The 16,342-nt window shown below is 46.1% G+C and overlaps 1 protein-coding gene across 1 annotated transcript in view; it reads right to left on the reverse strand.

The window, feature by feature from the left end:
• Pxdn (peroxidasin) overlaps window positions 1-16,342 on the reverse strand; it is a 105,720-nt gene that overhangs the window by 26,302 nt on the left and 63,076 nt on the right. The window contains exons 7-12 of the mRNA XM_004656870.2: window positions 15,109-15,278; window positions 14,727-14,844; window positions 11,590-11,759; window positions 4,451-4,723; window positions 3,048-3,164; window positions 1,713-1,871 (exon numbers count right to left, since the gene is read on the reverse strand). Of these exons, the coding sequence (XP_004656927.1) occupies window positions 1,713-1,871; window positions 3,048-3,164; window positions 4,451-4,723; window positions 11,590-11,759; window positions 14,727-14,844; window positions 15,109-15,278 (1,007 nt within the window). The remainder of the gene's footprint in view (window positions 1-1,712; window positions 1,872-3,047; window positions 3,165-4,450; window positions 4,724-11,589; window positions 11,760-14,726; window positions 14,845-15,108; window positions 15,279-16,342) is intronic.

The raw sequence follows: 16,342 nt of genomic DNA on the forward strand, positions 1-16,342 counted from the left end.
GCTCTTTGGAGATGGTGGTAGGCACCAAGGAGGATGAAACCCTGCCCAAAAGAAAGAAAATACCTTTGGGAGCTCAACAGGAAAGGGGACTTCTAACATGTCCTCTATGGTAGTCTGATTGTAAACGTTCCCCATAGCCACAGGTATTTCTCATTAATAAGCTTCCTACTTAAGGTATGTCACTGGGGGTGGATCTTGAATTTAGCTCTAAGATGCATTCTGAGCCAGCTCAAGCTCTGGCTGTTTTCAATCTGTGCTGTGGATTTATGATGAAGGGAGCCAGATTCTTCTGCCATGATGAAGCTTCCCCTGAAATCTGTAAGCCTGAAATAACCCTTTTCCTTCCGTAAGATGCTTCTGGTGAGATTTTTGTGCCAGCAACAAGAAGGTAACTGCAACATGTTCCAAGTCTCAGGGAAGACTGCAGAAGAGGGAGTGGAAAGAATATAAAAGCCATAGGGTACAGAGGCATACTTTGGGGCACTGTCCTCCTGGCATGAACTAACTGATGCATTCATGGCCTCACAGTGGTTCAGATAGCTCTGAAAGACCTACAAGGTCCCGAGCTCATCAACATGTTGACATGTAAGATAAAAGAGTATATAAGGGGACGGGAGAGATGGCTTAGTGGTTAAGGCATTTGACTGCAAAGCCAAAGAATCTCAGTTCGACTTTCCAGGACCCATGTAAGCACAAGGAGGCACATACACCTGGAGTTTATCTGCTGTGGCTGGAGGCCCTGGCATGCCCATTCTTTCCTTCTCTGCCTCTTTCTCTCACTGAAATAAATAAATAATATATGCACTTTAAAAACAGACAAAAGGAGCTGGACATGGTGTCTCACGCCTTTAATCCCAGCACTTGGGAGGCAGAGGTAGGAGGATTGCCATGAGTTCAAGGCCATCCTGAGATGACAGAGTTAATTCCAGGTCAGCTGGACCAGAGTGAGACCCTACCTTGAAAAACGAACAAACAAAAGGTACAAAATGGAACTGGCATGGTGGCGCACACCTTTGATCCCAGAACCCAGGAGGCTGAGATAGGAGAATCACAGTGAGTTTGAAACCAGCCTTAGACTACATAGTGAATTCCAGATCAGCCTGAGCTAGAGAAAGACCCTACCTAAAAACACATCCCTCCCCCCAAAAAAGAAAAGGACAAAAGGAATGAAACTACAAAACAGAGGAAAGACTACCCTGAAAGAGGGAGGGTCCTCGGTGGATAAAGGAGAGGGGAGAAAATGGGATAACTAGAGGGGAACATGCTCAAATTACTGTATGTATAAAAGACATTGGGCTGGAGGATGGCTCATTGATGGCAAGAGAAGGCACTTGCTTGCAAAGCCTAAGGACCCAAGTTCGATTCCCCAGCACCCACGAAAAGCCAGATGCACTAAGTGTTACAAGCATCTGGAATTCATTTACTGTGGCATGAAACTCTGGCATACCCATCATCACTCTTTCTGTGACTGTCTCTCTCTCTCTCCCAAATAAATAAATAATTTTTAAAAAAGAAAAAAAGTTCTCAATAATTAATTTTTTTTTAAGTATGTGAACACCCCCCAGGAATGCAAGTACAGTGATGCTAAACCAAAGACTAGAAGCTCAAGCACTATCATAAACAGTGATACCTAGCTAGGCTGCAAGAAGTCCACATTTCCTGATGACTGAACTGAACAAAGAACTGATGAGTCCCAGGGCCCCAGCACCTACCTCTGGGCTGCACGGTCAGGTGGGCCACGACCTTCTGGGAGCCGATGATGTTGACAGCTTGGCATTCGTACTGACCCTGGTCATGCAGGGCAATCCCAGAGATCCTGAGCGTGCCAGAGGACAGCACCAGATGCCGTCTGTCTACTGAGAGCTGGCTCCCTGCAAGGAAGGACACCAGCCACGCTGGGTATGGAGGCTTGCCAGGTCAGGGCAGAAGAAGGACACCCTAGATTCAGGAAGAATGTTATCCCTAAAGCCCGTCAATGAGAAGGCCTTCCCTGGGTCAGGTCATGACAAACCACTTTTGCTCTAGTAAGCAGGCTCTTGTCCAGTGCCCACATGGGCTACAGACTACACCTGTTGCAAGTATACGATGCCTCTCCAAGCAACTCCTAGGAAAGGCATGGACAAGAGCAGAGTGAACAGAAAAGGCCAGGTAAGGGGCCAGGACAAGGCAGAGACTCAAAGTACCTGAGGGTTGTTCCCAGTCAGTGTGTAAGGAAACAGACCTGGAGATACAGGGCCCAGAACCAGGCCACTTGGACTATCGTGCTCTATGCAGGGTCCCAGAACATTCCTCTGTGGGGAAGCCTCTCCTGCCCAAACAGAGCTGCCCTAGCTTCCCAAGGAGACATGTGGAGCTGGTCTCCACCCCAGCATGCTCCTCAGGAGCCTGAGACAGGGTGCCTCAGTGGAAGGATTGGACATGATGTCCCTCTGGTTAACACCAAACTAACAGGTGGTGTCCAGAGTCCTTGGCTGACTACACGGCAGGCACACAGGGCACACCTACTCTGGCTTCTCTAGTGGATTCTGCACTGTCCTCACCACTACCTCGTCCAGCCTGCTGAGCCTTCATCAGACAGTGGGAACCTGAGCTATGGAGGCCAGTAGTCACACATCAAGTCAGAAATGGCAGAGGGAGCTCTGGGAGTCAGGAGAAGCTGGAATCCTACTTTTGTAGAATCCATGCTACATCACAAGGGAGGTCCTCCCACAGTTGGTATGTGAAGATCCACCTACAGCTTAGCCCTGTGAGGAAAACACTAGATTTACATGACCCAGGGACAACAGATTATTATTATTATTATTGTGTTGTTGTTGTTGTTTTTGGTTTCTTGAGGTAGGGTCTGGCTCAAGCCCAGGCAGACCTGAAACTCACTGTAGTCTCAGGGTGGCCTCGAACTCACAGCAATCCTCCTACCTCTGCCTCCCAAATACTGGGATTAAAGGTGTGTGCCACCACGCCTGGCTAATTATTTATTTATTTTCCTGTGTCAGCTTGGAGGTGAGGAGGCAGATGAAGATCCCAGACAGCCCAGAGGGATATCTTACCTCCCTTGGTCCAGGCGATGACTGGCTGGGGGTAGCCGGTGGCCTCACAATGGAAATCCACTGTCTGACCCTCAACAACCACTCTGTTCTGAGGGGTCACCGTAAACTGGGGAAGAGCTTTAGAACAAAGATATTTGAAACAGCACAGTTAGAGACAGCACTGGACCAACTGACTCACAAGAAAAGGGCCAGCACTGCAACAGGACGCTACTGTGGGAAGTGTGTCCATGAGCAGGGAGAGACGGAAGCACAGTGAGCAGAGCAGAACGCACACAGGAGCAGGCAGCGCCCAGGCGGAATCCCGTGGCAGGCAGCAGCTCCCCAAGCCACTCCAGCAGCTCACTGCCGCCTGAAGAGCCCTGAAGAAGCCTTACCCCATTACCGTCTACTCTGTGCAAATGGTTAAGCGTGTTCCAGGGACTGCGACCAGATGGTGACTCCAAGTTAAAGGACACTGTGTCCAAAAGGAGCCCATGTTATAAAGTGACAAGTTCAAAGAAGTAAAACCTTTTTCCATGGCTGCACAGTTGGGTGTGAATGGAAATGAGAAAGGCAGAATTATAAGCTGTTAGTGAGATAGGGGACAGCCAAAGAGAGGAGCACCTCTGCACTGTCCAGAGCGACCCACCACATGTCCTTTTTCATAGCTTACCTGCAACTGAATGAGCCAGTTTAAAGTCAAATTTAGAAATAAAACCTGAGACTACATAGTGAATTCCAGATCAGCCTGAGTGAGAGTGAGAACCTACCATGAACCCCCCCCCCCCGCCAAAAATATAAATAAAACCAGCAAAGTTTTAAGCTATATCCTCCCAGAGTCCTAGGTGTAAAACCTCAGGAGATGTTCATGACTCTCCGCAAGGTATACAGACCAAGTCACTACCACTGTGACCTCAGCACACATTCAAGCTGTGTAGACTGTGCACACAGCACTGTGGCATCAGGGAACATCCGTAGCTGTCCGCATGGTTACACACTGAGACTTACTTCCAACGCCCAGGCATTTGGGCACATGTGTACTCTTGCACACCAGTACTTGGGTGCTCTAGACTCTGCAAACCCAGAAACTCCAGAAGAAAGTCTACCAGTCATTCAATTCTGTGGCATCAGTCATATGGAGTGAGAATTATGGATTTACAAAAGCAAGTTAGCAAGGCATAGTGGTGCGCATCTTCAATCCCAGCACTCGGGAGGCTGAGGCAGGAGGATAAAGAATTCAAGGCCAGGCCATATAGCAAGATTTTTTTTTTTTTAAAAAAGAACAAGTTAAGGAGCACAAAAAGGTAGAATGGTGGAGCCAGGGCGGAGGCCAGGGTGCACTCGGACGAGTGGAGGTGGGGAGCCAGGTGGAGCAGAAGAGGCATTACAAAGCCAGACGTTCAGGAACACTCGAGGAGGCTCACCTTGCACAATGATGAAGGCCGTGGCGTGGATGCTGTCCACGCTGTTGGATGCAAAGCACGTGTACTCCCCACTGTCAGCCTGCTCGACACTCTGTATGTACAGGCCACCAGAAGGAGTAATATTCACTCGAGGGTCAGCTGGCAAAGGTGTCCGGTCACCTCGTGTCCAGGTGATCCGTGGCAGAGGATGGCCCGTGGCACTGCACTCCAGAGTGACACTCTCGCCCACCAGCACCTCTGTGTTCTGCGGCTGGATTACAAAAGCAGGCCGGGCTGTCACGAATAGAAATTGTCCATTAATTTCTTCCAGCTTCACGAATGCTTTGCCATATATATATATATATATATATATATATATATATATATATACACACACACACATACATATACATATACATACATACATATATATATATATATATATATATATACACATACACATACATATACATACATATATATATATATATACACACACACATATATATATATGTATATAATTTATTTATTTTTGTTTTTTTTTTGAGGTGTGGTCTCACTCTAGCTCTGGCTGACCTGGAATTCACAATGTAGTCTCAGGATGGCCTTGAACTCATGGTGATCCTCCTACCTCTGCCTCCCAAGTGCTGGGATTAAAGACATGCGCCACCATGCCTGGCTTGCTTGATATTTTTGACGTCCAGACTACTTATTCGTTCCCTTAACTTAACAAATAAGCAAAACCAACAATATTTAATTGCATACTTTCCTTTTTTTCATTTATTTGTTGGCAAGCGGGCGTGCGGGGGCATAGGTATATCACCACTACAAATGATCCCAGATACATGCACCACTTTGTGCATCTGGCGCTATGTAAGTACTAGGAAATTGAACCTTTGCCAGCAAGCTTTCCAAGCAAGCGCCTTTAACTACTTAGCCATCTCCCCAGCCCTTTCTTTCTTTTTGAAAGATATGTGTAGACAATAAAAATGACCTCCACAGGGAGGTTAACCACAGGCAGACATGGGCACTGACTGCCACAGGAAGAGTATTTGCACATTATATATATCCTAAATCCCACAGAGAACTGTTGCCTTGTGTATTACAAATATACAATGGCCGCCTTGTCCAACCTTGTTAGTAGTTCCTGTTGACATAAAATTTTTGCAGAGGACTGGAGAAATAGCTTAGCAGTTAAGGCACTTGCCAGCAAAGCCTAAGGACCCAGGTTCCATTCCCCAGTACCCACATAAGCCAGATGCACATGTGTCATTGTTTATAGTGGCTAGAGGCCCTGGTATGCCCATTCTCTCTCCATCTCTCTAATAAATAAATAAAAATATTACAAATTTTAAAAACTACAGTGAAATATTCTTTCATTTCTAAATCTAGAAATAAATCCACACACTAAATATGTTTTATAGATGGGTAGTTTGAAAAGAGAATTCTCACACACTGGCTTTGGCTGTAGATGGACATAGCCCACCCAGAGATAGGCAGTCATGCAGATCAGAATAGATGTGGATCTGGAAATTACCCTCCTGGGAGCTCAATCTACAGATTTTTTTTTGTGTGTGTATAAAATAACACATGTTTAAATATCTTTTCTGTGTTGTACCTTTGGGACGCAGCCCTTATACACAAATGTAGAATCTACAAAGTTCCAAAGATCAATTTATCTTTCATTATTTATCTGCACAAAGCTAATTCTAGTCTCTATTGTGACACCTGTCCAACTTGCTGTCACCCATAATGCTGTGATTCATGCATTGTCCCAGACTCAGCAACATTGTGTTGGTACATAGATTGCACGTTATGTTGCCTTCCTTTAAATATTTTAGTTATTTATTCTTTGAGAGACAGGGGGAAGGAGAGTGAAAGAGAAAGGAGAGGCAGATAGAGAGAGAATGGACACGGCAGGACATCCAGCCACTGCAAACGAACTCCAGACACATGCACCACCTTGTACATCTAGTTTATGTGGGTACTAGGGAATCAAATCTGAATCTTTAGGCTTTGCAGGCAAGCACTTCAACTGTTAAGCCACCTCTTCAGCCCTATGTTGCCTTTCTAAATATAATAAAATTCCCCCAAATTTCTGAAATTCAAATAATTGGCCCAAGGGGTTTTAATTTAAAAGTGGGAAAGTACTCCAACCAGAAGCTCATTGAGTAAAGACGGCTAATGGAATTCAATGCAGCTGTGAAAAGGGATAGAGCAAAGACCCTCTACTGTGTAGGAATGAGAGACTAGAAAGGATTCCAAGACTCAGGAAGTGGAAGAAACTCACCATGCCTGTGCCAATTTGGTCTAGAAGGAAGAAGGATGCAGATTATTTTGGGCAGAGGAGGAAAACACAAGGTGAATGAAGGAAAAAACTGGAGTGAGGTTTTTCTGCAGTTTTAAAAAAATATTCTTATTTATTTATTTATCTGCCAGAGAGAGGGAATGGGCATACCAGGGCCTCCAACCACTGCAAACAAACTCCAGATGCATGCACCCCCTTGTGCATCTGGCTAACATGGGTCCTGGGGAATCGAACCTGGGTCCTTTGGCTTAGCAGGCAAACACTTTAACTGCCAAACCATCTCTCTAGCCCTTTCTATAGTTTTTAATGTCTGTTTAAACTTCATTAGTCAAATATATAACAGTAAGTTCTAGAAACAGCAAATCACATTTAATGCCAGCATTTGCATCTGATGGGTAGACAAGGCTGTGAAGTTACCCAGAGGTGAGTATAATTCCAAAGTCAGGTTTGCTTGAAAGCACTGCAGACTCTTGTCAATTAAAGGAGCTCTGGGGACATCCAAGATGAGACAAGACAGGTAGCAGATGAGGACTCAAGGAAAACTGCAGACCTGGGCAACACTGGTACTAAGTCACCAGTAGGCGAAAGAACTAGAGGGGAGGTTGATCCCAGGTCCTACTGGCAGACACTGGTGAACAGAGGAGAGAAGATTCTCACCAAACTAGTCAGTGCTTACAAGGACAGACCAACAATGGAGAGCCTAAAACAAGGAAGTGATGAAAGGTGGGAAGCCAGGCAAAGACAATAGTACAAATATTGTATAGATTAAAAATACACAAAACTCACACAGCACATAAAATGAAGTGAGCAATTCCATTTTGGATAGGAAGAAAGACAGTAACTTTAGACTTCAGTAATTTAAGAATATATTTTAAATTTTCTAAGATACCCACAAAAACATCTAAACAGGTGCTAAAAAGTGAAAAAAACCATGAATAATTTTAATAATTTGATATTCAAAAGTTTAATTCCTCAGAAAAAAAATCACATAATTTTATATTTCCCTAATAACAGTACATCAAAACAAATACCTGTTTAGGAGCCAGGAAGACCTAAGTTACTCTGTTACTGTTGCCACAGGCTACTGACAGAGTCTGGGACAGGTGTTGACTCATCTTCTGTACAGCTGATGGTGCCCTGTGCCATTTGGCAGGTACAGGCTTTGTTACTAATACAACTCCTGCAGCTATAAAGGCAGCCACAGATGAGAAGTGAAAAAGTCAATGTAGTTATATCTGAATAGGACTTAGATTACAGGTGCTGAAATGTAAAATTTACATAACTGTAGCAGACAGCTTTAGGTTCACTGAGATGAACTTCCAGGCCAGGCACAGTTATGGAGGAAGGGATATTTATTGAAGCCTACAGATCCAGGGGAAATTCCATAAATGGCAGAAGAAGCTGGCCTGCTTTCACAGGACCAAACACAGAGAGAGAAGCACAAGCCTAAAGGTCAAAAACCACAGCACACTTCAGGACCTCCAGCTAGGCACACTTTGCATATCTTTAGATTGAAATCTGAAACCCACCACCACACCTTAAGATCACCCAGTGACACTGCCTCCATCACACATTGTCAATTGTACTCAGTTTAACTTCAAGTGTCTTGACCAATTTAAGATATTAAGACCTGTAAAATCAAACCAGTTAAACATTCCTAACATATAAAGGCACAGAGTAAACATTTAACTTGTATAAGGCATAGCAAGGAGAGACTAAAACAATGCAAACTCAACCACCATCAAACAAACATCAAACTTCTGCAGTTCAAGTCCAATACAACCAAAGACTGACAGTCTCTAGATTTTCCAGTTTTACCCCTCTACCTGGGCAGAGTAGCCAGGGAACACGTCCATCTCAGGCCAACAGTGTGCTCTATGGGAGCACTTGCTTAGTCCTGGTATATCCAAAACATCATAAGGTCTTCATGCAAACTACGGTCCATCTTCCAAAGTCTCTTTTAGCCTACCAGGCATCATGCCCTGCCTCATGCTGCATCTTAGCAGCAGCTCCTGGGACCATGTGCAATTCACAACCACTCCTCGCATTTTTTACGTTTCTGAAACCAGTACCAGGTGTGTAGAACACAACCATATTCTTCACTTACAAACAAAATAAATCATAACTTTGAAATGCAGGTTCCTTCTCTAGTCAATTCTTTCTAAAAGTGTTTGTATTTCTATGATAATCTTTTCTCAGGCATTTTCTCAGTCCTTTCCATGGTAAAGCAATTTGACCATCTTCCTTTAAGATTGCTAATGTGTTTGAAAATAGAAGATTCAGTAACCTAAAATTACAGTGCCTCAGTCTCAGTGCCTGTAATTTTAACTTGCTTGAGGTTTTCTAGCTTAAAATCTTAAATCTCTCAGTCCAATATCTCCAGCCAAGCACATCAGTACATTACAAATTTAACTTTGATCAAACTCTCTGGGCCTGGGCAGCAGGACACAGCCAGCCCTTATGCAAGTAGCCCAGTTCCAACAAAGTCCTCTGCAGTCTTTCCTTCCCCTTAGAAAGCTCATAAGCCAAGCCTCGAAGTTCAATGCTATCTGCACTTAGTATTCTCAGACTCTCATCAGAATAGTCCATAAAACTTGGCTTACCACTCCAGAAGATATCTTCATTTGCAAGCACCAAGTCCATGCCTATTCCTCCAAAACAAAGGTTCCAAAAGATCAACATCCACATAGTCAGGTTCATCTCACCCCACTCCTGGTATCAAGTTCTGTAGCAGACAGCTTTAGGTTCACTGAGATGAACTTCCAGACCAGGCATGGTTATGGAGGAAGGGATATTTATTGACGCTTACAATCCAGGGAAGTTCCTTAGTGGCAGAAGAAGCTGGCACCTGCCTTCACAGGACCAAGCAGAGAGAGAGAGAAGTACAAGCCTAAAGGTCAAAAGCCACAGCACACTTCAGGACCTCCAGCTAGGCACACTTTGCATATCTTTAGATTGAAACCTGAAACCCACCACCACACCTTAAGATCCGCCCAGTGACACTGCCTCCAGCCAGGTGGCTAGGGATGCAAACTACAAACAAATAAACAATGAATATATTGGGAGCCATCTATTCTATTCAAACCACCACAATAACTATCATGTCTTATAAACTATTAGTCAAGAGTGTTAATAACTTAAAAATGTAACAACCAGGGCTGGAGAGATGGCTTAATGGTTAAAATGCTTGCCTGCGAAGCCCAAGGACCCAGATTCAATTACCTGGTACCCACGAAAGCCAGAGTACATGGTGTCACACCCATCTGGAGTTCATTTATAGTGGCTTGTGGCTCTGCACACACACACACACTCTCTCTCTCTCTCTATTGCTCAAATAAATAAATAAATAAACAACTTTTGAAAAATGGAACAACTATACTTAAGTCACAAACTTTAGAAGAGTGTGGAGAAGGCATGTTTGTTCCCCAGAATGTAGTCTGTACCCCTATAGTCAGACTTCTAGGCTGAATCCCTTCTGTGCTATCCAGGCTTAGCAGCAGACTATAGGATGCCCTCCATGAACATCTGTGCCAGCTATGCCAGCTCACTCCTACTAGTTTGTTAAATAAGGCTGTTGGCCTAAGAAAGAAACATAATTCAGATCAAAAGGAATTAAACTCAGAACCCTTGGGCCAGAGACAGCTGTCCAGAAATCAGAGGCCTTGTTCACAACGCTGCTCTCCTAGATGAGTTCATTACCCAAATCAATTGTTATTCCCCCATGTCCCATCACACTATTATCCTGTTGCAGAGCCCACTTGATAGGCGATATTGTTGTGTATTTTTTACATGTGTGTGTAAAATGCTTGTGCATGTAAGCATGTTCATATGTGGATGTTAGTGGACCATTTTACTCCTTGTAAAGAGTATGTATCAGCCTCCTATGACCAAGAGATGTATCTTGTGTTTCTGTGTAGGTCTTCTGCAGTGAGTCTGCAAAGATGCTAACTACCTGGTGTTGAACTTAACAGAGTTATTTGCCTAGGGGATTTAATTCAGGAGCAATATATTCCATCTAGTTTCCTTTGAATGAAATTAGTTAGGGATTCTCCTGCATTAATGTGACTGGGTGTCTGTTGGGCTGCACAACAAAGGCAAAGGTGAGATATCAGTAAGGAGCTACGAATAGTAAGGAGCAAACAAACAAACACATGAAGAACAGGTGTACTGCCATCAGAAGGGCTTTACAGAGACCAAAATATAAACTACCGTGAAAAAGCCAACCCTGGAGCACCCTGTGGACAAAGCTAAGGTGACTTCCCTGGAGTGAGAACTTCAGGCGGCCTGGGTAGGATGGCAGCTCTACTGCCCACTCTCCTACCTGTGCACTGGCGATGGGTGAGACCCCAGAACAGCACTGTCAGGGCAGAGGCAGATGCAGGCCATGGGCTGAGCACTTGAGCGAGAGCGGGGCTGACCCACACAGCCTATGTGCACAGGACACAGCTGTGGCTCCTGAGGTATGGACAACTTAACCATGGAAATCCTACGTAAAAATTAGCTTTTTAAAATCTCCTAAGTAAAGAAAGCCCTTGGTAGAACAGGGGTCTCATTGTCAAAAACTACACATTGGCCTTCAGTGGGAAGCTGCCTGGTCTCTCTAGGTTTGTTTGCACAGCCATCACCTATATAGCATAGTGACTCAGAGCATCAGCATGTGACCCTCAAGCAGGCCGGGCCATGGGCTTAGGCCACACACAGATCACCTGTGGCCCTGCACTTCAAAAGCCCAGGGCCACCCTGATGCAGCTTCACTTTAAGACCGTAATGTTTCATGCTTTGCTGAATTGGGGGCAAAGAAAAGAGGAAGTGGATAGTCAGGTGCCCCTCACATTAGACACTCTCCACATACCTGGAGATCCAAAGTACCTGAGGGTCACCTCCTGAGTTTTCGCCTCCCCGGCCACATTCTTGGCCATGCACTGGTACACGCCCTGGTCTGCCTCCTGGGTGTTCTGGATCATCAGCGTGCCATCGTCCAGCAAGTTTAGGCGCGAGTCTGTCTTCATGCTCAGCTCGTTGCTACAAAGACAGAAGGCAGTACCCTCAGCCGCTCACGTGCTTCCGAGGGTTAGTCCTGCGGGGGATCAGTGCCAGGGAGTATAGGAGGCACATCCAGGTGAGAGGACCTCAAGAGCTGGCCTTCCATCCTCCCCAGTGACCGATGCAGCAGCACGTCTGGAGAAGGACACACTCATGTGCACTGACACCTGATGCCCAGCAAATTCATTTGTCATATGTTTACATACTTTAATGTGCTTCTAATTCTACAGGGAAAAATATAATGGAGAAAATGCAAATTGAAATATTTTCCTTCATTACTGCAATTAAATCAAAAGAAAAGGTAGAAACATTTTTATTTCTTTGTGAGTGTGTGGTGTGCTAGAGTGTGTATGCATGCTCATATGTGAGTAGGAAAATGTGTGTTGTGTGAGAGAGAGAAGGCCAGGCGGGGTGTTGGGTATCTTCCTCCATTGCTGTTCCCTTTATTTACTGAGGCAGTGTTTCTCTCTTTGATCACAAATAAATAAATACTAAAAAGAAAAAGAAAAGAAAAAGAAGAAGCAGGACATAGTGGCTCATTCCTTTCATCTTAGTACTTGAGAAGTAGATGTAGGAGGATCAGGGGCTCAGGGTCAGCCTCAGCTACACTGTGGGTTTGAGGTCAGCTTGGGCTACATGAGACCCTTCCTTCCGCATTTGTAAAAATAAGGCAAAGTTGGCATGGTGGCATTTATCTGCAGTTCCAACCACTCACTGAGGTAGGATTGCTTGAGCCCACCAATTCAAGACCAGCCTAGGCAACAAAGCAAAATCCTTTTTCAAAAATATAAAATGAGCCAGGCATGGTGGCATGCACCTTTAATCCCAGCACTCGGGAGGCAGAGGTAGGAGGATCACCATGAGGTCGAGGCCACCCTGAGACTACATAGTGAATTCCAGGTCAGCCTGGGCTAGAGTGAGACCCTACCTCAAAAAAAAAAAAAAAAAAAAAAAAAGAAAACATAAAAGGAGTAACACCTACAAGCCATTGATCAGTCTCTTTTGGAAAACAGAGGAAGACCGAAGTGTCACTCCCAGCCTCAGTTCCGGGGACTTTTCCACTTGGGCTGCAGTACAGACTCTGAACATGTGGTCACATGTGGCTAGTTCTCACACAGTAATGACCTCCCATGGTGTCACCGCCTGAGAGTCTCCACACCTTTGTCCTTGTCCCAGCACCTGCATTCCCTACCCTCGCCCTCCTGTGGTTTCTCCTGAATGAATGCCTTTATAGAAGCACGTAAGAACTGACAGGTGAAGTCTGTTGCTAAAAGAACAACAGAGTATAAGAGATGCCATGGTGTGGTGGCCTGTGGAAATGGCACGGACCCAGGAGGATGCCATGCTGGCAGGGGCAGGTCAGGCCTTGCAACACTGGCTCAATTTCTGTCATACTTGGTTCTGTGGTTTTAAGTTTTAGCATCAATTCTTTCATTTATAAAATGTGGGTGGGAAGGTTTTAAACTGTATTTCTGCTTCTCTACCATTTATAGCCGAACTCCTAACATTTCAGAATTGCTCATGTTCAATTCTGGATTTTAAGTCTGGTCAACCTAAGGGTTACTCAAGACAGGAGGTTTATGAAGATGGATGGCATCTCATGTTTTCCCTGCAGTGTGGGTCCAAGGTCAGTGTGACCTGACAGTTACAAGGATAATAAACTCTAGACTTGGCACAATTCCCCGAGGTCTTCACAAGATCTCTTTCAACTGTGCCCTGGATCACTCTTGAATGCCACCTGGTGATTCTCCTGTTCATCTTATCTGCAAATAGCTTCACCCATGAGAGATCCCCACATACTGAGATCTGAGCCTCTCTGAAGGATTATAGTGTCTGGACCTTGTGACTCTGAACTTTCCACATACTGATCAAGAGGGCCTCTCTGCTTCCACAAAACTGAGCACAGCCAGTGAGCTTGGCACAAAAATGCCAGGAGCCTGACCAAGAATTCAGATTGCATCTGGCCATGTCTCCTGGTATGAATGGACTTGAGAAGTGACCATAAGGTACCTTTAAGTTTAAGGTTTCCTTTTAAGTACTCCATTGTCAAGATGCATGCTTGTATGTGTTTTATGTCAACACAGACAAGGAACAGCCCCAAGTCCCCTGCACTGATGTGACCCCCAATCCCTCCTGGGCCTCTGCCCCCATGCCACAGTTAGCCCAGCCACTTAATCCTCATCATGTCAGTGTCTCTCCCCATGTCGCTCTGCCTTCCCCCTCCACTTAACCTATACCCAGCTCTCCCATACCCAGCAGGGGCCTCCTGGGCCCACACTCAGGCCTTAATAGAGGAATGCAGGAGATCTCCTCTGCAGCCCACAAGCATCTGTTGCCAGGGTTAAGGTTTCCAACCACCACCGTCCCTTAGGATGTCTGTGGAAGCAAGGGAGCCCCTTTTCTCAGGACAAACGTGAGAACCCCAAAGGCCAAGGGCCCTGTACCCACTCAGCATATTGGCCAAGGCCCCATGTTGAGCCTCACAGAGTTGGCTTGCCCAGCAGAGGTCAGCTGTCCCTAACCCTTCTTGTCAGTCTGTCACCACACCAATGACCAGACACCAGAAACCCTGAACAGAGAAAGGAAAAGCAGTGACCAGACAGACTTAGAGGTGGACAGACTGCTCCCACCCAGCAGGGCAGGGCAATCTATCTGCCAAGTCAATGGTGACCTTGGAAAAATGAGCTCCAACCAAAAGGAGGTGTCACTCCCAGGGTCCTTGGCTACAGGAAAAAGTTTCCCAGCCAGTGGTCAAATGATTTAACATGGAAGCTTAGGCATCCTTTCCCAGTTACACCTTCCTACTTGAAAGGGGAAGGTGTCTGTTAGGGGGATGGGAAGACCCAGTCAGCAGAGCAGCATAGTATGTGTCTAAAACATTTCTGGAAGACTTGGTGCTCCCTGTGTACTCCAGTGACATTTCTGCTCAACACCTGACCAACTCACTTGTTTCGAAGCCAAATGATCTCAGGTTTGGGGTTGCCTTCAGCTTTGCAGGTGAAGTAAACAGTGTTCCCTGAAGTGACATCTGCATCCTGTGGCTCTGATGTGATCCGGGGTCTTTCTGTACCCAAAGAGAGGACACCAATGGAAACCCAAGGCATGTGTACACAAGAGCCCAGACCAAATCCCTGTGCCTAGGGAACATCACGATGCCCAAGCAGACACCTCAGCCAAAGACACTCCCACAAGGAAAGCAGATAGTTTTTCAAGACTGTCAGCCCCAGATTGCAAAAGATGCCCCAGGACCTGTGGAATGTCAATCTGGGAACAAACAGCCTGCCAAGGCTATCCCAGTGCTCCAGCATGGTCTCTAGGACCCACTCACCACAGTTCAGCTCTTCTGGGGTGATGGTGGCCACGGAACGTCCCTGGATGCGTCTGGGATACTCACAGGTAGCTGCCGCCTGAGCATTCCCCGACTGGGCATAATCTTTCAACAAGTCAGCCAGCCACAGGATTTCACAGTCACAGTGAAGTGCATTTGAATCCAATCGCCTGTGGGAAGAAGCCATCAGCAACAACTCAGGAGTCACAGAGACAGTGGCACATGCTGGATAGACCAACTTCCATGACCTGAGGCCAGCCATGCATGCATGGAGCACTTCATAAGTTACCAGGGTGCAGAATCTGAAGCTGGCCCTTGCCAGCTGGGGAGAGGATGCAGCAGTGCAGGCATCCACAGACAGAGCCCAGGAGCACAAACTACCATGAAGGCCTCCATCACAGGGGCAGGGCCAGTGAGCAGCAATGTGCTAACATCCAAGCCCAACGGCAGGCAGGAAGGTTGTTCAGTGGTACAGTAGTTGCCCAGCACACTCAAGGTTTAATTCCCAGCACTGCAGACAAAACCAACAACCGGGTTCGACTGCTGCTAGAGGAATCAGAGGTGTTCCTGATCACAAGAGCTGGACTATCATGTATGACCAGCCAGGGCTCCAGATCAGCTCAGTATACCCATTCCTTAAGGAATATGAGACAGCTGAAATGCATCTCACCTGTGGGCCAACTCCAGAGTACCCTGAGAGATCCCGGTAACAGCACTGTTAAGCCAGACCTTATCAACAGAGGTACAGACAACGAGACACCCCACCTCAAAAGATGATTTCTGCACAATAGTAGTCACTTGGGATCCCGTTGGAATCGCTGCTACCTGACGCATGTCATGAGGGACACAGCCTGAACTTTCACTGTCAGACACAGGGGGCAGTGCCACGCCCACCCAGAGAAGAGCTGAGATGGTGTAGGAACTCACTTGCCCAGAAGCATGGACCTACTGGTGGCCGCATGAGGGATTGACCTGTGGCTAGTATCACAACTAGGTCCACAGTCCACTGCCTGACAACTCCAGGGAAGACCTCATGCTTTTCTGCATTTTCCAAGGTATTAGTTTGGAAGAGAGGGGGCCCAATGAGGGGTGTCATTACAGAACTCAACGTACTCTAGCAGAAAATGACTTTCCTCCTTGGAGACAGAGGGCAGCTCCCTGTGCTCACATGAGGGGGAGGCAGCCAGGTGGACTGGGATCATCACTTGCCTGAGCACCTAGCACTCTCTCCCAG

The sequence above is a fragment of the Jaculus jaculus genome, chromosome 2 (genome assembly GCF_020740685.1).
Source record: "Jaculus jaculus isolate mJacJac1 chromosome 2, mJacJac1.mat.Y.cur, whole genome shotgun sequence".
Classification (NCBI taxonomy): domain Eukaryota; kingdom Metazoa; phylum Chordata; class Mammalia; order Rodentia; family Dipodidae; genus Jaculus; species Jaculus jaculus.